This window comes from Phascolarctos cinereus, unplaced genomic scaffold (assembly GCF_003287225.1).
Source record: "Phascolarctos cinereus isolate Bilbo 61053 unplaced genomic scaffold, phaCin_HiC Scaffold_3;HRSCAF=262, whole genome shotgun sequence".
NCBI lineage: Eukaryota > Metazoa > Chordata > Mammalia > Diprotodontia > Phascolarctidae > Phascolarctos > Phascolarctos cinereus.
Genome location: NW_027555736.1, coordinates 166,148,021 through 166,172,886, shown reverse-complemented (window position 1 = coordinate 166,172,886; position 24,866 = coordinate 166,148,021). Strand labels below are relative to the sequence as shown.

General features: G+C 35.8%; 1 protein-coding gene across 4 annotated transcripts in view; it reads right to left on the bottom strand.

Moving 5' to 3' along the window:
• The window catches only part of MYEF2 (myelin expression factor 2), a 50,922-nt gene extending 27,006 nt beyond the window's left edge, over window positions 1-23,916 (bottom strand). Inside the window, exons 1-14 of one of the 4 annotated variants that reach the window (XM_020975816.2) lie at window positions 23,273-23,915; window positions 14,151-14,359; window positions 12,780-12,832; window positions 11,455-11,462; window positions 11,260-11,353; window positions 5,670-5,861; window positions 4,730-4,883; window positions 4,085-4,134; window positions 3,905-3,968; window positions 3,111-3,212; window positions 1,919-1,969; window positions 1,553-1,621; window positions 1,105-1,203; window positions 669-740 (exon numbers count right to left, since the gene is read on the bottom strand). In XM_020975816.2, the coding sequence (XP_020831475.1) occupies window positions 669-740; window positions 1,105-1,203; window positions 1,553-1,621; window positions 1,919-1,969; window positions 3,111-3,212; window positions 3,905-3,968; window positions 4,085-4,134; window positions 4,730-4,883; window positions 5,670-5,861; window positions 11,260-11,353; window positions 11,455-11,462; window positions 12,780-12,832; window positions 14,151-14,359; window positions 23,273-23,445 (1,390 nt within the window). In that variant the 5' untranslated portion in view covers window positions 23,446-23,915. Of the gene's footprint in view, window positions 1-668; window positions 741-1,104; window positions 1,204-1,329; window positions 1,456-1,552; window positions 1,622-1,918; window positions 1,970-3,110; window positions 3,213-3,904; window positions 3,969-4,084; window positions 4,135-4,729; window positions 4,884-5,669; window positions 5,862-11,259; window positions 11,354-11,454; window positions 11,463-12,779; window positions 12,833-14,150; window positions 14,360-23,272 lie in introns of those variants that run through there. The other 3 variants (XM_020975940.2, XM_020976072.2, XM_020975530.2) reach the window with 3 other exon arrangements.
• Between the last annotated feature and the right edge of the window lie 950 nt (window positions 23,917-24,866).

The window sequence follows — 24,866 nt, the reverse complement described above, 5'->3', positions numbered from 1 at the left end:
GGTCTGTACAATCTTAGGAATCCCTCAAATGAAAAATGTAAAGCAATCCATTGGATAACTCTCCTACCTCTCAAACAAATTAAAAAACAGTGGCAGCTGCAAAGCTTAGCAAGGGAGATAAAACTGGTGCTAGGACAAAACTAATTCTGTTGTACACATGGTCACATATGTTCAGGAAAATCTTCCTGGAGAAGAGAAACTTACAGTGGGGCTTTAGTTCACACATGTTTAGATTCTGAACAGGAATAATAAAGAAGTAAAAATCGATAGTCAAGAAAAAGAGCCTTCAGGGACAGCGAGGTGGCACAGTGGATAAAGCGCCAGCCCTGGATTCAGGAGGACCTGAGTTCAAATCTGGCCTCTTACTAGCTGTGTGACCCTGGGCAAGTCACTTAACCCCCATTGCCTAACCAAAAAAAAAATTAAAAAAAGAAAGAAAGAAAGAAAGAAAGAAAGAAAGAAAGAAAGAAAGAAAGAAAGAAAGAAAGAAAAAGAGCCTTCAATCAAACTACCACGGTTTTCCTATATAACCTTCTCTCACCAGACAAAAGTGTAAATCTAGAATCAGCATCATATGAGATTTTTACACTGTCATTATAAATTACTAGCAGTTTGTTGCATATAGCAAACATTTTAAAATTAATTTTAGGAAAAACTTTAAAACCTACTCATGCCAGATCCTACTGGACCCATGTTAGAAGCTCCCATTCCTCCTGCAAAACCTCCAATCATTGCACCACCTTAACAAAGACAGATAATATGCTAATTAACTGCAGTTACTTTCAAGAGAGTATCAGTAATTAATTTGAGAACATTTTAATATTTCGATTATAAGAAGCTAAAATAAGATAACTGTGTTCATTGAGGACTTTCTAAGAGTTCACTTTCAAGTGCTTTATGTGCAGATAGTCTGTTTTTAGAGTAAACTACAATGTAGCATCTTAGTCTTACCAGTTCATCATCAAAAGTATTCCCTTCTTTAAGAAACAAAACCGAATGAAACACTATATGTAATATTCCTTATTTTTAAGACAGAAGAAATAAAAGTATTTTAATATGACCCACAAAAAGAGAAAGAAGTATAACATGACAACATTGCCCTACCAATTCTACCAAAAGAATCCCCGAAGCCTCGATTCATTCCAACGTCACCACGTCCAAAGTCTCTTTCCATGCTACTAGCCATTCCACCACGATATAATTCTATAAAGAATGTGAAAATAATAGTAGAAACAATTTAAATATTTTCAAGCATTTCAATGTTTCTTTAAGAATATGCCTAAAATAAAAGATGACAATAAAGCTTGTAAATATGAAAATGTTATTTACCTAACTTACCTCCCATGCTGCTTCCCAGGCCGCCCATACCAGTTCCCATTCCTGCCATGCCAGTCCCTATCCCTCCACTCATTCCACTGCCCATGCTCCCTCTGAAGTCATCTATAGCACCCATTCCTAAGTGAAGGAGGGAACAATTTAATAGTAGGGAAGAGCTATACATAGAACACACTCCAGATTCCCCTCCTCCCCTCCAAATTAAGAATTTACCTACCTCCCATTCGGCTAATTCCTCCAAATCCTCCCATGCTATTCATTGTTTCCATGCCACCAAACCCAACTCCTACATAATAAGGATAAATTTGAAGATACTATTGTTAATTACTTATTTTAAACACATACTTTTGTCAGTAATAAGTGCCACCTGTTTGTTTTTCCTCTACCCATCAGACTACTTCACCAACTTTAGGTGGCTGCTTTCTAACTCTACTAAAAGTCTTTGTGTAGAATCAATTCCTACTAAAAGCTCCATGGGAAATAAGTTAGCATTAAGGGAAGCAGGAATCTATGTTTCATGTCTGATAGTTTTACAGTAAATGATGATGATCATACACACAAAATGTAAAAGTCTTGTACATACCTCCTCCCATTCTATTCATTCCTCCAAAACCAGGACCATCCATTCCCATACCTCAAATGAAATACAAAATACTTACTTTTAGAAAAATGTGGAAAAAGAGTGTAATGTTTCATGTCTATGGCCACAAAATGACGTAACAAAGCATAAACTAATGCTTTAAGTGATAAGGAATATTTGGGGTAGGGATCACTTGCCTGACCCCCTATTCCAGTCATCCAGTTGTGAAGGTTCAAGGATTAGGCCTGAGAAATTACCGGAGGACAAGAAAGGAAAGTGTCGCTTCCATTTTTCCCACCTCCCAGATCCAATTCTCACCCCACAATGTTTTTCAGTGAGTACAAGAATTTAGTTTAAATTCAACAAACATTTCAAAGAAGAAAAGGTAGAAGGTATGAGAAAAATCAAGCATCTATGTATCAGTACACTCTCTTCAGCTGGCTAGAATTGTTCAATAAAGCCTTCAACTTCAGATCTCCAGGTGCAGAAGAACTTCTACTTTACAGCACAAACACTATAAAACCACTAAAGGATATGTACAGGTAATTAGACCATTCCTATAGCTGTTATACCAGTATAATTTAGTATAGGCTGGGGAAGATTTGTCCTAGCCAAGGAAGCTAAGAAAGGAATACAACAAAGGGGCTAAGGAGAATACTTCTGCTTGGACTGAAAAGGCTACTACCATCACTGACCTCAAGTTCTATGGAATTATAGAAGCCAACAAAAATCATGAAATTTTAGCTGGTTAGGTAAAAAAAATGTAAAAATCATCTCAGCTAAGTTATATTGTTTCACTTGAATAGACATACATCCCTATTTACCCTTAATCTGATAGGCAAATTTATACTACCTTGTTAATAAATAAGTTGTGATACACCTTTACTTCATTCCACCAACAAACCTTTGGCCCTACTCTGTGCAAGGTAATTTGCTACGAATTTCTTTCTCCCCTAATGTTGTGTTAAAAGATTAGTCACAGCATAGTCTGTAAAAGAAAACTTGTTTTCTCCCACTCTCATTTCTCTTTGCTGTTCTCATGGTTTAGCTTCACTTTCAATTCAAGTGATGCCACCATATCCACAAAGCTCTAAAGGAGGCTCTTAATACCTTACAGAAAAGTATAGAAATATAAGCTTTGTTACTGATCAAGCAGGGCAAATTTCAGGGGGAAAAAAAACATAAAAATGCTTACTTCCTGGTCCTATGTTTCCCATTCCACCTCCCATGTTCAACTGATTGGCACTAATGGGCTGCCCACCTGGTCCAAGCCCCATTCCAATGCCTCCAAGACCACCTAAAAACAAAGATAACAATATACAAAACTTGGTGGTATTAAGGATCCAATCTTAAAATCAAGTAAGTTTTTAAAACATCCTAAGCCTTTACAAAATTACTGACCAGAAAAAAGTGACAAAGAAATTTAGAAACATAATACTCTGGTACATTACCACAGCAAAAGACAAGCAAACAAACAAACAAAAAAATCACACTTTTATTAAAGGACTCACTCCTTGATCACCAAGGTTTTCTTGGTATAAGCTCCTTATTTTCTCATATCTTGGTTCCTATTGCCTATATATAATTTTTGCCTATTTTTTCCAAAGCAGGACCTGAAAATGACTGAAACTTATTTGTAATAGTAGACTGTATATTGTATATGTAAAAATAGGATAATGTTTTCACAATTTCCATTAATTACTAACTGCCTTTCTAATAATCTAGTTATAAAAGCATTTCAAGGGCCAATAGCAACAAAGCCATGTCCATTACCCGTAGATGAAAACTTCACATAAATAATATTACTTCCACTTAACTAAACATAGCAAAGAACTCTATATATTTTAAATTACTAACTAGTGATCTAAAAACCATAAGCATTTCTGAGTAGTTAACTCATGTTACAAAGAATGAATTTATTCCCCAGTCCACAAAAAATAAATTATTTAGTCTCAAAACATTTCATTTTTTAAGTATAGCTTTACTTACGGGGCAATTGAGGTGTCTTACTATCATGTGATCGATAGTCTTCATGAGGGACTGATTTGTCATCCTAATAAGAAAACAAATATATTATATTGTTAAACTGTGAAACAGCATAACTACAAAGATGTTATAATATACATAAAGCAAAGGGAGGCATTTTTGGTGGGTTGGGCAAGGACTCACCATTTTCACATGCATAGGTCTATCAAATAAAAACTGTCCATTGAACATAGCTGAAGAGTCAGTCAAGGAAAGCTAAATCAAATTACTGCATATGAATATTTGAGAAATTAACCAAAGAAATCCCATTTTATACTTAAACAATTACAAATATTTGAAACAATTATTTCCTAGGTTACTAAGTATTATAATTAATAGCCTCTTTTAGGTATACAAGGTTTTAGTTTCTCTCTTAGCAAATAATTTTTTTAAAAGCACATTTAACTTATTTAATCCAATCATTCATAAAAGAAAAGAAGATGTTTCATTTTAATGTATATTATTAGTGTACAAGGGATTATATAAAACAGCTGCCTTTATATAGGAAACTTACTTACAGAAAACCCTGAATATTTTACCAGGACAGAACTGTAATGCTATTTCAAGTTTCAGGAGTGACTTTAGTACTTGGATGTAATAAAGGTCTGCATGTACTGGAGACTAAAGTCTAACATACAGCTAAGCCAAGTACAGTGCAAAGAAGGCACAAGGCAACAGATTATACCAAATACAACTGGCCTAAACTTTAACAATAAAAAACAAGGGGAAAAATGGTATCAGACTCCTTCAACCACATTAGATATAATACTAAAATGTAAATTAGGATACAGATTGCTTGAACTGCTTCAATTGCTTGATCAAAAGTGACTGTGCCCATTCCTCTGCTCTTGCCATCTTTGTCTTCTTTAATATCTGCCCGTTTTACTGTTCCAGCTATGCTGAACACCTCCTTTAGCTTCTTCCAACCAACTTTGAAGTCAAGCTTAACATAAAATTGTATCAGTTATGTTACTAATATACCTGTCTCCCCAATTAGACAACAAAATCTTTTCCAAACTCCAAAATTACAGATACCAAAAAACTATAATTCTTACTACCATCATACAACATATCAATAATTCTCAAATGATAAACTGTAAATCTCCTTAAGTATTTTTTAAACTCACTTAATGTCACATCTACACATTCCCTTCTCCTTAAAAAAGTTTAATTCCCAAAAGTCTCACCTGCTCAATTAGCTCTGAGAAACATCTCAGCCCTGACCAAATTACACATTTGACACTTGTACATCTAATTCTACTGAAAGAAATTAATATTGAACAGTGTTGTTAATTTAATTTACTTTCATAAGTGTAGAACAGCTGGACAGGTATTCTCCAAACAAACCAACTACAACACATGACAATTCATGAATACATATAATTCATGGACCAGATATGCAAAACAACCAGGAAGAAACCCATTTACCAACATTAAAATAAAAGCACATGCAGAAGAAACAAATGTTCAGAACTGTACAAATGTTTAATTCCACAGTTCTTCTGGGGGAAAAACACCTAAACTAAAATAATGCATTTATACTTCCAATTTGTACAAATGTTTTTTTATTTAAGAATTTAAATAGTTACTATTTCACTTATTTTTATTAAAAATAAGCAAAATGTTCTTGTAAAACCCACAAGCAATTTGGCCAATGACAATGAACTAATGAAAAATTAGAACTATACATCTGAACAACAAAAAATTTGAGACTAAAGCTTAAACTTACATTAGCCACAAAAATTGTAGAACCAAGTCTACCAGACTGCAAATTACTGATAACCTCAGGAGGAATATTTGGATTATTGAGAATGGAAGGTGGTAAATTCATCAACCCCGAACCCATATCAGAGACATGTCCTCCTGGAAATGATCCTCCTGTACGTTGCAGTGCCCTACGAGCATTTTCTCCATCAGGATCCTATAACACATATTGAATATTAAATACCACTAGATGAATCAATATGTCTAAAGTCATTTAAAACAACTTGAAATTCTACAGAAACTAACACAACTGGCTCAATATTAATGACCATCTTGCAGACCCAGCTGAAGCATCAAGGGCTTATAGGCAGAGACTGAATTATTCTTATACATAGAAAGGAATCCTACACAAAGTCTGTGGATAGATAAAGATTTCAATCTCCAGGGATGTCAGTTTAGTACCTTTTTCCAATCACTAAAGTCACTTAAAGAACTTGAAATTAGTTTATGTTTACTTCATACTAGGGTACCATAAAATATATACATAAATGTACACCCTAAAAAGAAGAAAAGTACTTACCTGTGGCTTCTTTCTTTCCAAAATGCAGCTGTAGTGAATTCTCACTACTGATGCCCAATGAAATACAGTATTTGAACTGATTAGCAAATGCAAGGCTTTAAAACCTTGGAAGTACACGACCCAGGGCTTTGAAGGAAAAATCATTTTTAAAACCCCTTCTCTATGAAGTCTTAATTTCTCTCCTAAATGGGAATATTTACCTATTCCTTAAACCTTCTACTCTACTGAAGTGATCATGATCTTGAGACCAAAAGTGGAGAAGAAAGTTTTTAGTTACAAACTGGATTAGAGATTAATGCCCTAATATGGTCAATAATAAAAGATTTCTATTATCCCAGAAATTTTTAATTTTAAGTAAGACAGAAGTGAAACAAGCTCAAAATGTGAAAAACTTCTTCCCTACTTTACAGAATACACAACAGCATCTGTAATGAATAAGCTTCATCATCCACTGAATACATTTTATTGCAAGAGCTTAATTAGGCTCAGCATAATGCTAATCAGAAAGGGAGAGGAGCATGGGAGCTTGCGGGGGTGCCTAGGAAAAGTCATAGAGGCAAAGCAGAAATAACAGTTCAGGCCTCCAAAGCTGATGCCTGCATGGAGCATGTTAAGAGCTATCTGCTCCTGTGCTAAATGGTCCTAGATTGTCACGCTTTTTAAAGTTCTGGTGTCTGTTTTATTTTTGTTTGCTGGGTTGGGCATGGGAAGTGGACTTGAAATTTCATGAATGTGAAGAACTTTAGGTGTGGAAACTGGCACTATATAAATCCCATTTGACTTGACTTGAAATATCACCTATTAATTAGTCTTTTTCCTTCACATCCCTATGCTGACTTTCAGCAGTGCTCTATCTCTTCTAATTTGCTACTTCTAATCTCCAGTTTATGTGGTAAAAGAGAATAACCAAATTCTTTAGAACTTGGCCTAAAATAAGAGTAAAGGGAATCAAGAGGCCCAAAGGGCTTATCTGTGAATAAAGCACATTACCTCTAATGCACAAACTTTATGACATATGTTTTGGTTTTTGCTTCATTCTTGACTTTCCATTCTGTTCTAGATAGTTGAAGTTGCTAGATAAATTAAATTATGCTGAACAATTAACATTGGTAGGGAAAGTACATGGAAAAACAAGCAACTTTTGCTTCATAAGTTATATGAGGAAAATTTTCACAAAACCTAAAAATTTAATTTGTCATATTTCAAGATGAAAAAGAAGTCAAGAAATCCTATTATTGGGAAGAAACAAAATGGGATCTTAGAACAAACTTGGTCTCCAACATCAGTACAGATACGATAATAAAAAATGAGCCAATACATAAAAATAGTACTTTTCTCAAGAGGCCAAGCCAAAAATCTATTATGAGTTGGGGGACAAATTTACAAATACAGATGTGTATAGAATTTCCATGAATCTCCATTTAAGATTGGATTTACACTACAACTATGGGCTGTTTTTTGCATACAAAGGTAAACATTACCTACTTCTCCAATATCATATATGCCTTGAGTTTTGTTTTGTTTTGAATAAGAAGTAGTTTTATTTATTAGGAATAGTAATGGTTGCACAGAGTCATTTAGATTCATTCATACCTTTTGTGATCAATAGCATGCTTGTTGGAAAGTTGACTAGGGTTGAAGGCCTACTTCATGGGAACAAATTGTGTTTTTTTTCTGTAAAAAGCTAACTGGGGTTGGAGGGAGATCAACACCATGACCTATGCTCTATTAACCATGACAAAAATCAAAGAAGCAATATAAATTTCAGATGCACTGATGGCTTTTTTTGAATAGATATTTAAGAAGACTTCAGTAGATAAAAATCACTAATGATGCTGATGCTAAGATACTCATGAAATTAATGGAATATGGCTTATTATCCTAGGAAGTGGAAGGAACCTTAGAGGTCTAGTCCCAACTCCATCATTTCACAGATGAGTAAGGAAACTGAGGCCTAGAGAAGTTAAGTGACTTGTCCAAAGTCGCTTAGTGGCAGATTCAGGATGTGGGTGAGGGTTACAAAATCCAGCACACAACACAGCCATGTGCTCACTGTCAACATTTTTTCTTCTGTAATTATCTCTTTTTAACAAATCGTAAACCTTGAATTTTAATAAATGTAAAAATTTGCTAACTTACAAAAAGTTTTAACTGCAAGGTCACTACATTGTTGACTAAAACAACAAATATAGATCAACATCCTACACGAAAAAGATTGCAACAGTACCAACCCATATATCAATCTATCAAAGTAACAACAAAAACATTAAGTTATCAGTGAAAAAAGTACACAATTGTCCTATTTCAACTGAATAAGCTGCCGCTAACTTAAGAATATATTTTGTTATAAAAGTTTAATTTTTAATTTGGCTGACCAAACTCATTATACATTTTCCTCACAGAAATAATGTTATAAAATATGGCAGGTGGGGCAGCTAGGTGGCGCAGTGGATAGAGCACCAGACCTGGAGTCAGGAGGATCTGAGTTCAAGTCCAGCCTCAGACACTTGATACTTACTAGCTGTGTGACTCTGGGCAAGTCACTTAACCTCAATTGCATACCCCCAAAAAACAATAAAATAAAATATGCTAGGTACTGTAGGCTGCCGTATTGAAAACAACAATAAAAACTTTTTACCCCAGGTTGTATCTGAGGCACAGTACTAATAGCACAATCTTAAATAATACCTAACCACAATTAATGATATTATTTCTATGGGAAGATGCATTCTGAATCTCCAAACTAGAAAAATACACTTTCCCTTACCGTAGCAGCAGGACTTTCCAATTCTAGCCTTGTGAGTTCTAAAACTCCACCTACACTATCTGTTCATGTTGAAGTCATTTATGAGTGTTCAGAAGTTGGAGGCTGTCAGTACTAATGATCCATTAAAATTAAGAGAGCGTTACTATCTAGACTTTCAAACTCTAATATTAGAGAGAAAAAAGAAGAAACAAGTTAGGAGAGCAAAAAAACATGCTATTAATTTGGAACATCTAATTTTACATATAACCAATATGACTGGTCAGATAAATTTTATTCCAGTGTGGGGGCTCCTTATTGAAATACTAACAGAGTATCTGTGCTAGATGCTGAAAAGACAACAAAGTATGATCTCACAATCATTTTTTATAGGACAGTGGAGAAGGGGGGGAAGTGAAGGATACTTTAGTGTGAATATACAACTTGAGTATTTGGAAAAAGAGTATATCACTGAACAACTAATCTACCTGAGATTTTCTCAGTTTAGCAATTTCTTTCAATGGTTATGACTTAGTAGATAAGTCCAAGAGAGCTGACTGAGATTTGATACTCAAAGTGGCTAATTAACTTGCATAGAATCACACACTGTTATTAGAGGCTGGATCTGAACCAAGGCCTTCCTAATTCTAAGCCTGGCATTCTGTCTACTTTCATGATGCCTTTATTTGTCACATATAAAACATTATAAATGTCACACATTTAAGGAACTATAGGAAGCTTTTGAATCTTAGTACTTATATTTCACTTACAAAATGCTTTTAAAAATATGGTCAGATAAAATGGTGATGAAAACATTTAATTATGAATCACATTGGCCCAAATCTCTTTCCTTTCCCACTCCAGAAAAAAATTCAATTTAACAAACAAATATTAAGCATTTGTATACTGGGGTGGGTACCAAAGGAAACAAAGTTTAGATAAGACAGTGTTAGATAAGAGAGGGAAGTCCCTAAGATGAAGATGCTGAGATAATTAAACTCCTCAAAAGAATACTACGGTTTCTGAATCAGGATTAGAAGAATATAGGTGGTCTTTTCTTTCCCAAAATGGCTACTATAGAAATACGTTTTGCATGACTGCATATGTAATAATCTATATCAAATTGCTTGCCTTCTCAAGAAGGGTGAGGGGACAGAGGGAGGAAAAGAATTTGGAACTCAAAAATTTTAAAAACAAATGCTAAAAATTGTTTTTACATGTAATTATAAAAATTAAAATATAAAGATTTAGGGAAAAAAGGAGAATACAGATGTAAACTATTAAGTAAGGACCACTTTTGATGGCTATATCTTTTTTAGCAAAACTTTTCATTTTAGGTTATTAAGGCTTTGCACTCAGACTGACAATCCAATTGTATTCTCACACTAGGCTACAACTGGTAGTTTAATCTAAAGAGAATTTGTCATCAAACCAATGATTCACATCAAACTGAACCTCCAATGGTGATAAGACCTGTTTTTTTCCTCTATCTCAACTCTAAAATTCCTCTCATAGTATTCTGGGAGAAAAAAAATCAGAACTAGTCTATAATCTAAACACTGAAATTATTATAGATGTGGAATATAGGGTTTATATATAATTTATATATACGTAAAGTTAGCTTTTCCCATACTAACGATTCCATGATCATTTCAGCATTTTGAAAATGACCCAATGAAAATGAATCTGCACATACCTTCTGAATACTTTTCCTCCTTTGTCCTTCTCCCCCTCAAAAATGTAATGTTTTGTATTTTAAGTCCATTAATTGAGGGGCTCAAATTCAAATGACTGATTTATAAATTGTCCTAAAGTCAATAAGCAGTTTAATATGGGGCAGAACTCATTATCACTGTTTAAAAATTGGGTTCTTATTGATTTGTAGTAAGCAATAAAATATTCACTTTATTAAGTACATAATTTATATTATCAATTATATAGAATACATACATTTACAAAGATAAAACTACAATCTAAAAAGCAATGGAAAATTTCTATGCTAAACACTGAGCACTTGAAATTGGCTACTTTAAATTTCTGGTTCATTTAAATTACTAAATTTCTCAACTTCTGCTTATGGTAACATAGGGTAAAACAAACATACAGGTTAGCTACTAAAGGACAAAGAGAAAATTTATGAATTGACAAGCATAACCACCACTACTACAAAATTTCAGCCGCTTTCTATGCTAAAGAAAATATTCCTAATGAAGCTAACCCACATAACAAAAATGAAAGACAAAAAATAAAAATGCTCCAGTTTTTAAATTTTCAGAATAAAAAAATTCTTACCTCTTTAATATTCAGGGGTCTTCCACTAAGATCATATTTGTTCATAGTTTCTAATGCTTTCTTTACAAATTCTTCATCTTTGAATTCAACCACACTTAGGGAAGGAAAAAAAAATTTTGAAAGTATTTAAGTAATTATATTTCTTTAAACCATAAGTTCAAAATTGTACTTTAGGATACTAAAAGTAATCCTTACCCACAACCCTACATCCATGAAGATTTGTCAACATATGTAAGAGAAAAAAAAAGTTTTGGTCAATAAAGTTAACAATGGATTCTGACATTTCAAGTCACTGTAAGACAATCATTACAATCATGTCAATCATTTTCACCTCCTGAACAGACATAAATTCTAATTTCCAAATCACAAAAAAGTTCTCTGTAAACTCTTCTTAAAATAAGACTGTATCAATAGACATCTAACATCGTTATGTGAAAAAAAAAATAGTCTTGCATCTTCTGCGAAACAAAAGTTGCAAATAAAAGTAAGAAGAGCCAGAAGGAATAATTTAAGATACCCAATATAATTATTTTTGAACAATTAAAATGTCAAAGGCATTTCCAAAGCCTGTATTGGAAACCGTTTTTAAAATGTATACTCTTTAATTCTACCAAAAAGAAAACATTAACCATATAATTATTCTCACATCTAAAAAAATATATATATCTTTCACAGATGAAAGGCTGCACCAAAATTAATATATGAAAAAATCAGATTGTTAAATAGTTTGTAGAATTTTAAAATAATTACACAAATGATTAATACCAATCAATTGGCAGTGGAATATTGTTACTAAATTATATTTCTCATGCACCCAACAGATTTTTTGCTCACTATCAATCAATCAACAAGCATTTATTAAGCACCTACTATGTGCCAGGCACTTTGATAGGCGCTGGGGATACAAATGGCTAAATATAATCATTTATTTAAAAAGGGACTTTTCAGTGTATCCTTCACTACATTACATTCTTTGTTGCTGGCAATCAAAATCTGCTACCAACCAATTCCTTCCACTTCAATTTAATAATCTAGTTCATTAATACCAATGGGTCAGAGTACTGCCTCTTAAGTAGCCCTGCAAGCTCCTAAATTAGGCTCTTCAAAAGTTTCAAACATACATTCTGAATTAACACCTTTAAGCTACAGGCCTGCCATAGGCCTTACACTTAGGAAATTTTATCCATTCGGTGACTTAAAAAAAATAAAAAGAAGATCCCTTAAGACATTCAGAACACAACAAAAATCCTATGTTAAAATCTATTGGCTAAGAAGCATTACCTTAGAGCATTAGGAAAGTAAACACCATTTTTGTAAGCATTTACAACACTCATCCCTTCCATCAGCTAGTTTGATTTTCATGACAGTGTCAAACTTTCCAGTATAGAAACCTCAAATCTTTCAAAATAAAGTAAAATAAAAATGAAACTTACTTCCAAAAACTGGTACAATTATTAAGCAAAAATTAAACTGCTGAGGAACTTTTAAACCTCTAGCAGATTATGGCCCACAGCACTTACCCTTGATTTTCCTTCCGAATCCTTAAAGAGCTCCACGTATGTAACCTCACCAACTACATAAGACATACAAAAGGAAAATACCAAGAAACAATGCATTTAAACACCAATATCTTGCTTTACTGTGCCCTTGTGCACAACTCTACAGACAAGCACCTATTATTCACCAACAATCAAAACCAGACCAACATACCTCCTATCAATGGCTATATAAATTTAACTAATTTTCAGAAATATACAGCATCCACATTCTCTAAAAGAGCTAAACAACTATATTTAACCTAATTCATACTACAGATCATATTTTGGCCAGCATGATATAGTTGGTGAACAAATGCAGATATACAGATAGTCCCTTAACCTATCAAATTAAAAACATCAACATTAGCACTTTTCAAGTAACTTTTGTCATCCTACACACAACAGCTGTTTTAAGGTGACCTTCTACCTGAATGTCTTCAATCATGTTTGCCTTCAGTAAACTAAATTTACAAGTCATATTTCCCAGCAAGCCACACACTTTCTAAATGAGTTCAATGAATAAAACCAGTCAAATAGTTGTCACCTTACAACAGATACACCAGTGCAAAGTTTTTATTTATTAAAAGGGAGCAGCCTCAAAACCAAGTGCATACTTTGTAGCACTTTTTGAAACTCAAATTATCAAAATATAAACAAAACTAGCTTTTGCAAGATCAAGTATTAGAAGGACTCCCCCCTCCCCAAACCATCCAAATACAATAAGTTTAGGGTTTTCAGGTTATTCTGATACCAAAACTGCAACAGCAGTAACGAAATTTTTATAAAGAACAGAAGAGACAGCATCATGGCAGTCATGACAATGCAAACGAAATTAATTCCACAGCCAGATTCCAGACTCCTCCAAGGATATACAAAACAGCTTTTGAAAAAAAAAAAAGTCAGGCCTTATTCATACTTTAGCTCGCTAAGTGTATTGCTTAACAAATATAATACCCCCATATTGTTTTTGGGTTTTTTTATCTAGGAAAAAAACCATCAACTATAGACAAAACCTTGATTAACAAGATTCACTGTGGCATATGTATGCATATATACACATATATAATACACACGTATATAATTTACATACACATACATATACTGGCTCTCTAGTATAACACTAATATTGCAAAATATAGATATTTAGTTTACATATACTACCTTGGAATTCAGATGCCTCAAGTGAAAAAGGAGGGAAAGATAATTCAGGTCTCAAGAAATCAAACCAAAAACAAATTTCAAAACTGAGTCGGAGACTCCAGGGAATAAAAAATTTATATTAACTACTTCCCCCTCTCTCCCTTTCCTACATGGAACGGATTATCAAGAGTGGGTTATTTCAGAAATAGTTACCTTTTTCTCTCATAAGATCTTTTATAGCTTGCCACTTCATGTCATATGGGATGTTGCTAATAAAAACTCTGTTACGGTTAGGACCCTTCTTTTCCCCAGTGCCCGAATTCTTGTCTTTTGAATAAGGATGGAATCTATTTGCCTTCTTATTTCCTGTAGATTTTTCTTTTAAGTCAGATTTCTCTTCTTTTACAGAGTCATCATTCTCCCTAAATTAAAAAAAAAAAAAGGAAGAGGAAAATTTAGCCAGGCTTTGAATGCAACAATCTACATCAAGTAAATATTCCATATCTGACAGCTCAAAAAACACTTTCCGTGGCATACACTCTAGAGAGGAAGCTGAGGATTCAGACTCCTAGCTCATGTTGCCCAAAGCACAGTTAAGTAACCTACCTATTTCAAACTATGGTGCCCAAATCCTCACTTGGGAACTAGATACCAACAGGCTGAAAACATTTAAACTATCATCAAGCTCTGCACATCTTTTTTCTTTTGGGATTTCATCAGTATACAGAGCTCTCAATAAGGAAAATCCTTTTACCAACACAATTCAGAACCAGAACTACTCTTCAACTTAGAATCTTGGAGAGTTTCCTAGGACTTTAGAAGTTAAGTGCCCAGGACCACATAGCCAATATGCCGCCATGGTGCAACTTAAATATGGGTTTCCTAATCCCAGGTAAGTTCTCTCTGCTTAACTTAGTATCTAATAAATCCCAACACTCCTTTTATAAGATTGAAGGGGCAAAGGAGAGAGACAGAGAAGGAGAGAAGTTATTCTACTACTAAGCATTTATGACAGTAAGTAAAAATCTCTCCTTTGGAAAATTATCTCTTTTCAGGGCATCAGGACTAATATTAGTGCTCTCCAAAATGAAATGTATTAATTAAACGAAAAACAGCATTCTCGTCTTTATACAGTTTATTCCATTCCTAGGAAATAACCTGGATCACAGGAACTCTCCTCACATATACCACTTCTTTAAAAAAAAAAAAAAGCTCTTCTAGGCTAACTTGTTCTCAGTTTTTATTGACTGGTGCTCTTAAAAGATCTTTTAACCCTCCTGTGTCTTAAGTTTTCAACTGTAAACTATGATGCAATACTATTATGTTCTTTTTACTATTACCACAACACAGCTGTTAAAAAGTACTTAAGTGAAAAAGTATGATTCTATAAGTTAATAAATTTTAATCTAAGACTACTGTAGCAAGCCATGTACCCCCCCCCCTTAAGCAAACCCAATATAAGAAGACATGCACTTTCTCTTATAGAAGTATTCTTTGCTTTAGAAAATAGCAAGACTTGGTAATTATCAAAACAATCTGGTACTTGCTAAGAAAAAGAGGGGATCAGTGTACTAGATTAAGCATACAATACACAGTAGTAAATGACCATAGTCATCTAAAGTTTGATAAACCCAAAGATCCAAGTTTTGAAGACAAAAACTTATTTTCTGACAAAAACTGCTAGGAAAACTGGAAAACAGCATGGCATAAACTAGGCGTAGTGATATCAACATTTCACATCATATACCAAGATAAGGTCAAAATGGGCACATGATTTACACATAAAGGGTGGTACCATAAGCAAATTAGAAGAGCATGGAAGAATTTACCTGTCTGATCTATGGATAAGAGAAGAATTTAGGACCAAACAAGATACAGAGAGCATTACAAAATATAAAAAGGATCATTCTAATTACATGAAATTAAAGTTTTACACAAACAAAAACAATGCAACCAAGATTAGAAGGAAAGCAGAAAATCAGGAAAAAATTTTACATCTGATAAAGGTCTCATTTCTCAAATATATAAAGAACTGAGTCAAATTTATAAGAATACAAGTCATTGCCCAATTGATAAATGGTCAAAGGATTTGAACAGGCAATTTTCAGACAAAGAAATCAAAGCTATCTATAGTCATATGAAAAAAATGCTCTAAATCAAGCTTCTTAAAACTGCATCATAAGACCATATAGGGTCACAAAAAATTTGGGAACATTAAAAGGTCTTTGAACATGCAATGAGCAAAAATTAATTAAAAATCAAATACATAATGAATCTGAGGTGTTTCTGGTAGTGCTTGCCCATGTTGCATCATGCAACTTCACTGCAGCCTTGGTTCTCAACACAAAGCACTTGTACTTTTTGCACTGTGCATGCCCTAGGCCACGCTACCAACAAAAGCTGCCAAAACGTGAAAAGGGGTCACAGTGGGAAATGTTTAAGAAGCCCTGCTCTAAATCACTATTGATTAGAGAAATGCAAATTAAAACAACTCTGAGATACCACCTGACACCTATCAGATTGGCTAAAATGACAAAAAAGGAAAATGATAAATGTAAGAGGGGATGTGGGAAAACTGGGACATGAATGCACTGTTGGTGTTGTGAACTGATCCAACCAACCATTTTGGAGAACAATTTGGAACTATTCCCAAAGACCTATAAAACTGTGCATACCTTTTGATCCAGCAATACCACTGCTAGGTATGTATCCCAAAGAAATATAAAAAAAGGGAAAAGGACCTATCTGTATAAAAATATTTATGGCAGCTTTTTTGTGGTAGCTAAGGATTAGAAATTGAGGGGTGCCTATCAACTGGGGAATGGCTGAACAAGTTGTGGTACACGAATGGAATGGAATATTAGCTATAAGAAATGACAAGCAGGATGATTTCAGAAAAACCTGGAAAGATGTAAATGAACTAATACCAAGTGAAATGAGAAGAACCAGGAGAACACTGTACATAGTAACAGCAATACTGTACTATGAAGATCTGTGAATGACTTGGCTATTCTCAGCAATACAATCCCGAAGGACTCATGATGAAAAATGCTATCTGCCTCCAGAGAAAGAGTGGGTGTTGTCTGAATATAGACTAACACAAGCAATTTTTTACTTTCTGTCCTTTCCTTTCTCTCTCTCTCTCTCTCTCTCTCTCTCTCTCTCTCTCTCTCTCTCTCTCTCTCTCTCTCTCTCTCTTTCTCTCTCTCTCGTCTTCCTGCACAAAACAGCTAACATGGAAATGTTTTACATGACTGTACATGTATAACCTATATCAGATTACTTACCATCTCAGGGAGGGGCGAGGGGAGGGAGATAAGGATAGGATTTGGAACTCAAAATGTAAAAAAAAATGTTAAAAACAGCTTTTACATATAATTGGGGACGAAATAAAATGCTATTTAAAAAAGGAAAAAGAAAATAGCAAGACATCCTAGAACACTCAATTTATTTGATAAAAATTCAATTTACCGACAGCCTTTTAGTAATAATTTTAGCCTTTAGGAAAATACATAAACTCATGAGGAATTAAAGCATTATCTGTATTAGAAAAGGAGCTAGGCAAATAATATCAAATTCTATTTTAAGCCTTTTGAAATTTTTATAAGTTAATGGTAATTAAGTACCATTATTATCACGCAATCATAGTCCTAGGGCTAAAAGGAACCTCAGAAGTCATGTAGTTCAACCCCTTCTCAAACTCTGAAGATGAAGAAACTGAGATCAAGAAAGATTAAATAACTTTCCCCAAATCACACACAAGTAGTACACATCAGAGGCAGGATTTAAATCCAGTACTCTTTCTATTGTACTATGTTCCTCCAGTACACAAACAGCCAGGTTCAAGTAAGTGAGATTTAATAGACCATTATAACCTGAACACTGAGTAAACTGATTTCCAGGTCAGTAACAACTACAAATATTAAATACCTACTCTGTTCAGAGAAGGCTCCAAGAAAGAAATAGTTTATGTATAACAAGATGGCTGTTTTCAAATTTTACAATCTAATGGAGGGGAGGGGAAAAGAAAAGATACCAACATGGATACCTCTACTCTATACAACTATAAGATAAGGGCATAAAAAAATGCTATGTGAGGTCTGAGAGAGAGGTTGAGTATATTGAAAAGGAAGGAACAAGAAAGTTAGGGGAGGTTTCATGAATGTGACATCTGAGTTGGGCTTTAAAAAGATTAGGTAGGCAGCAAATTGGCAAAGGGAGAAGTGAACTGGTCCAATCATTTTAGAAAGTAATCTGGAATTATTTGAAGAAAATGTTCATAACCTTTGACCTAGAGATTCCACTACTAGGCACACAACTTAAAGAGGTCAATAATAAAGATTCCACATATACCAAAATATTTATAGTAGCACTTTTCATAGCAGCAAAGAACTTGAAACAAAGTAGACACTCATCGATTAGGGAAATGGCTAAAAAAATTATGGTATATGAATTTAATAAAACATTGATGTGCTATAAGAATTAATGGTTATGATAAATACAGATAAGCACAGGAAGACTTACATGAACTGATCCAAAGTAAAGCAAACAAAATGCCAGGAAAACAATATTTGCAATGACTACAATAATGTTAATTGAAAAGAACAAAACAAAACAAAACGAAATAAAACACTGCAAAATTATGATCAAACTTGGTCCCAAAGAAAAGATATGTGACTGCATTTTCCCTTGCTTCATTGCAAATGTGGGGGCCTGTGGGTTTGAAACAAAGTCTACGATGTCAAACAATTTCAATATGTTGGCTTAGATTAATAAACATTTTCAACTTTTCATTTTTTATTATAAGGTATAGCTCTCCAGAAGGGAGAAAAGGAAGAGAAAGGGAAACATTGGGAAATGCATTCAATGTAAAAACCAAAATATCAATAATTTTTTTAATTTAAAAGATGAGTAGTAATTCAACAGGCGAAGAAATAGCGGAAAGTTATTTCTGGAACAGGGAACACCCGATCCAAGCTACAACTGTGAACAGCACAAAAGTGAGAAACAGAACTTAAAAGAGACATGGTTTTATTACCACTTTCAAACACCTTCTCTAGAGCTGGTACAACACAGGGGGTCGCCTTACTACCTCACTCCAGGAGGGGGCACCAGTCCCAAGGAAATGACAATTGCAAGCAGCTGCAAGCAGTTTAAATCAACACTAGTGTGCTCAACTCAGCTGCCATTTCATTGGCTCATTCAGGTATGCCAAAAGTAACAGAGCTGTGGCCAATTTGACAAACCTCTCCCTCTCTCTCCAAACATTCCTCTAATCCCATAGATTTTAGCCTCCTGTTGATCTCAAACTCCTTCCAGAATGAGAATATAAAAGAAAAATTATCCTATGATTTATTTAAATGAAATATAAAGGAATCCCTACCTTTTAAAATAAAAAAAAACAAAAGACTGGAAAATTGCCATACCAGTTGCCATTTTAAATAAGCTGCTATTTTTCTGTGTACTATGAAATGTACTTTCCTTCTAAACTATTCATTTTTGAGACCTCTAAAAATCATTCTTCAAGTAGTCGCCAAACACTTGATACCTCTGTTTCTAGGGGTGAGGAACCTGTGGCCTCAAGACCATGCGGCCCTTTAGGTCTTCAAGTGTGGCCCTTTGACTGAATCCACACTTCACAGAACAAATCTAGGCCGCATGTTGCCTCGAGGATGCAGGTTCCCCATCCCTACACAGAGCACTTTTCTTGATGGTAAAGATTTAAGAGCCTGAAATAATCCAAATTTTTTTCTACATAACAATACATTAAGAGCATATTTTTAAAATTATCTTAAAAAAAGAAAGCAAGTTAGAGTCTCTCAATTTTTCTCCAATTAAAAGTAAAAGCATAAAAAGACTTAAAATGCTTACTTGCAATATGAAAACTAACTTTAACATCTTTTAACTTACATGCAGTATTCCACCTACCAATGAAAAGCCTCAGTACTACCTAAAGAATCTAAAGTTATTTCCAACCCTGCCCCCAACACTTTTAGTATTTAACATCAAAGAAGCTCCATGATAGTTTGAGGTCTAAAAGTCAATCCAGCTCCATTTCCTCAAACAAAATATGTTGATGCTTGTTACTTCACTAGTAATTCCCCTATTACATAATTTTTAAAAAAAACAATAAAATTCTTAATCTCTATATCCTCAAAAAGGTTATTTGAGCATAACTGAACTAACAAAAGCTGTAACAGCATGATACACAATTAAAAAAAAACAGACATACAGTAAGAAGTCTCAATCATAGGAACAGAACTTGGGCACTTTGTTTTAACTGACACTTTTTCAAAAGATTACTAACCAAATCTATTAAGTATTGATCAGGAAACTCAAAGAGAAAGCGATTACCTATTTGTTTCATTCATCTCTTCAATTTGATAAAATTCAACAACCATTTGAGGAGCAGGCACTAACAACCTGGAGAAATCAGGAAAGATGTCCTATAGAAGGCGGCTGCTGAGCTGAGCGTACAGAAACTAAGGATTCTATGAGATGGCAGTGAAGTTCTTGGCAAACATAAAACTTGCCTGCTTGTGGCAGGGTAAAGAGGTACGTGGATAAAAAAAATTTACATTTTATTACTAGTGTAGCTACCCTGATAGCAGGAAGATAAATCCTACTATAGAATACATTGACCCTTACCTCATTCTGAGGAGCTTCCATAGAAATGTGTAATGTCTCATATTTGGCATATATATGTATATACACACACACATATATACATATATATATATACATATATATATATACACACACACACACACACACACACACACAGTGAAAATAATTTTGGCAAATAACCTACACATTCACAAAGATACATTCAATATTGCAAGAAATAATAGCCATTTCCCCCCTACTATATAGGTCCTGATTTTCTCCAAACTTGAAAGACTAGGTCTAGGTCACTTCCAAACAACATCTACATACCTCAAAGATGAGCCAGAAATCAGCAACTCTATCATTCACAGCAAATTGTTAACACTAAGAAAGGGAACATTTAAAACTGATAAGATAGCCAAGTAGTTCACAGCTATTCTTATCAAGACATGATCTTCCCCAAAGATTATTTTAAGTAAAAATAGTTATCAAGTTTCTGTGGAATCCAGACTAGATCACCAAAATGGTCCAGAAATCTAAGTAAGAGTGAGATCAGAAGAAGGCCTGCAATATTTAAATATAAAGCAATAAATGCCTCAGGAGAGAAGCTGTGCCATCCCCGTGAAAAGATTAGTTCATCTCCTTAACTCACAATCATTTCCTATCTCACTGAGCCTCTTTAAATTCTGGAGGAAAAATAATCCTCCCCATACTTGAATTTGTAGACACAAAAAAGGTTGACAACGTTTTAGGTCTACTGGACACAAGCACCATTTACCATATCAGTAAAGGCCCTAAATGCAATTGGTGGATTCATTTCATACAATTTAAGGCTTCATCCTCATGTCTTGGGGATGCTGTTTATATATAAACTAGAAAGACTCACCTGTACTTCAAAATTAACAATTCCACTATTTCCTACTCCCACTTCAGGATCGCAAATCCCTCAAACTATACTAATAAGTATGGTAAAAATAATAACTAAAACTCATTGACTTTCATTTCTCTGAAACTTCATTATACCTAAAGTTTCTTATACCTGTATTTGCCTTTTATCCAAAAAGTGACTCCTACTTTTTCTAAACCCACTCTAAAGCAAGCTAAAATTAAATACCAGGCTAGAGAGAAGCATCCTAACCTCCTCCTTTACTCTGGTGACCCCAACAAATCTTGGATTCCAAGATCTGTGGTGCCTAGCAAATGATAAAAAATGAAAATAATTTTTCCCAATTAATTGTGAAAATATTAGCAAAATTCCCCCTTCCCTGTTTTAATTAAAAGACCAATAACTAAATATTCCTTTTTGTCCACATAACACTTACCTTTTTCAACATGTCTGAGAGAATTCCAATTTTATTGTAAAAGGGCTATGAAATGCCAAATAAAATTTTATAGTTATGTGACAAGATCTCCCTTTTTACATGCACAAAAAAGGACAATGGTAACTCACAAAACTCTCAGGTACCCAGAAATTATTTAGAATTCCTATCAACCACGTTCTTCATGGCCACAAACAAATGAGACAATCCTTACTTTTGGGGGGCTGAAAATTAATGTAGTGGAAATAGTGTTGCCTTTGGAAGTTAGAGAACATGAGAGTGAAATACCCATGTGACCCTTGGCAAATAACTTCCACTCTAAATCTATGATCCCATTTTAATATTTAATATTTTAATTTTGCCATAGAAGAGACTTACCTTCTCATAACAACTCTGAGTTTTTTGACCTTTCCCTCCCCATCTTACCCCCCTTTTTAAAAATAAACATTAGGGCCCATAAGTAGACAAAATTTTATTGTAAACAGAAGGGTTTTCCTTTTAGCACAGCAGCCAGTATCAAGATAACCAGAAAGCATCCAAGGTAACAGCAACACAGTACTAAACTTCCCTTCTGTAAAGGTTAATTCAAAAAAATAAGTTCCCAATTAAGAAATTATCACATCATGTGGCCTGGGGTCTCCTAACTCAGAATGAATTAAAAGGTATATGTACATATATAAATATATGTGTGCCTGTATATGTATGTGTGTACATATATGTACGTGTACATGTACACAAGCACATGTGTGTCTCTCAAAAGTCTTAAAACTACTCTGAGACATCTGGAACACCCAGCATATATTTTTAAAGCCTTTAAAATATTCTCATCTCAATTTGATAGATGTCAGGTGATGTCATCGCTGGATACTCTCTAATGATGAATGAACACTAAATTACTGTCCTTTAAAGAGGGGGACCACTTTTCCTGCAAGTCCTAGCCGATTCTTAACATCGGCCACTCCTGGACACAAAGTCACTTGCTCTGGACAGGAGGGGCAGGATGAAGAGGCCAGGACCTCTGGCCCCTGAGTGAATAATGATGATGACGACGATGATGATAAACCGGAATAACGCCGCCCGGCTCCCCACCTCCCTCTATGGGCTGGGAAGCCCCGGACCGGCGCGGGATCCACAACCCGCCTTCTCCCCCCGTGGGCGCCGCCCCCCGCTGCGGGGAGGCCTGGGGGGGGGGGGTCGGGCCCCTCTCTGAGGCCGTATTGTTTGTTCTGCCTGCGGGAGAGGCCTAACGGGCTCCTTCAGAGCCTCGGGCTCGGGTAGTCCCGCGCCTGCCTCTGCCCCGCGGCACCCCCCCCGGCAGGGAGGCCCCGGGAAAGTGGGCGGCCTGCGGCGTCCCAGCCCCTCCCTTCCCCACCTGACCCCCCCCCCACAAACCCCAGGAAAAGACAATACATTTTAACGCCATTGGAGTTGCCTCCGTGTGGCGGCTGCTGCTTCTCCAGCTCCTGCTGTGGCTGTAGCTGTTCCTGACCCGACTCCTCCTGCAGCTCCGGGGGCGACGGCTGCTGACGCGGGGTGTTGTCGCCGGCGGCCCCGGGCACTTCGAGCTTGTCCGTCTCCGCCATCCCGCCGCTGCCTCTGCCACCTGCGCTGAGGGGGGCTCCGAGCGCGACAATGGCGGCGGCAGGGGAAGCGGTAACGGATCCCGATTTGAAAAGGCCCCGAGCGCTCGGCTGCCCGGATCTCGCGAGAACGGGTCGGGACTGGTCCGGGAGGGGATGGGGGAGATGATGGGGCGAGATGGGTGCGACGCGGGGGTGGGGGGCAGCACCGCTAGGGGTCAGCCGGGTGCACGGCAGCCAAGGCCCTGCCTTGACCCTGTGGCGCCAGCAGGGCGGAGCCAGAGCACCTTGATTGCCCCCTTTCCCTTAGAAAGGGGTAGATCAGTTGTCCCCCAGCACCCAGACCATCAGCTGCACTTTTGTAGTTGGCAGAAACAAAGGTATTCGTCCCCTCGTGGGACACTAACGCCCAAGGACCGAGCCCTGGTGCTCATTCATCATCTGCTTGGGAGGTGCTAGTAGAGGAACTGCATCCCTGTGTGAACCTTGAAGACCTGGCAGAGGCTCCAGGCACCCCTAAGAAATCCCTGGAATGATCCAAATAAATCACTCAACACCTGTGATTCCAACGCCCGTGCAGCCTGTAGGCATTCAATAAATACTTATTGACTGAATGATTCCAGCTCACCCTGTGAATGGCTTTAGGTTTCTAGGATACAAGAGATGCTATTGCTGCGGAGATTTCCTGGTGCTTAAGATTTCAGCCCGTAATAATAGGGTTGTATTTTAAAGTTTTGTGGGCATCAATCAGTGGGAGGGGAAAAAGAATCTATCCTTTTCATAAACAATGTTAAAAATTTCCACCCTGGATTCTGTTAATATTAAGTATTTTTCAGCTTTTGATTATGTGTTTATTACATGCTAATGGAAATCTTATTTGAAGCCTTTGAGGACAATCAAGTAAATTTAATTATGGAGTTTTAAAATATCATCATGATTTTTTTCCCCCTAAGGATAGAAGAGAAACCCATCAAACTCAATCAGCCCCTAACTCCCACACATTCTTAAGTACTATCATGGCACTTCACCCTGATGTGGTCTACTTCAGCTAAAGATTTCAAAGCCCTTCACAAAAGTTTAATTTCACAGATGGAGAAGTGGACATCCAATAGATTTAAGTTATTTATAGAATGTCACACAGAAAGTTGATAAAGCTGGAATCATAGGATTGTAGATTTAGAGCTGAAAGGGACCCTAAAGTTTATAGTCTCCTACCCCTTTATTTCATGAATAAAGGAGTCCAAAATCTGAGCCCCCTCTCCACTGTACCACACAGAGGCCAAGATTCCAGTTCCTTCTCCTCTCTTCTGATCTCCGGGAAGGGTTTTAAGGCCTGGTCCACACTGACAAAGCAAATTCAGATGGCTCATAGGGCCATAGATTTAGAACTGAAAGAGGCCTCAGAGGTCACCTACTGCTAGAGA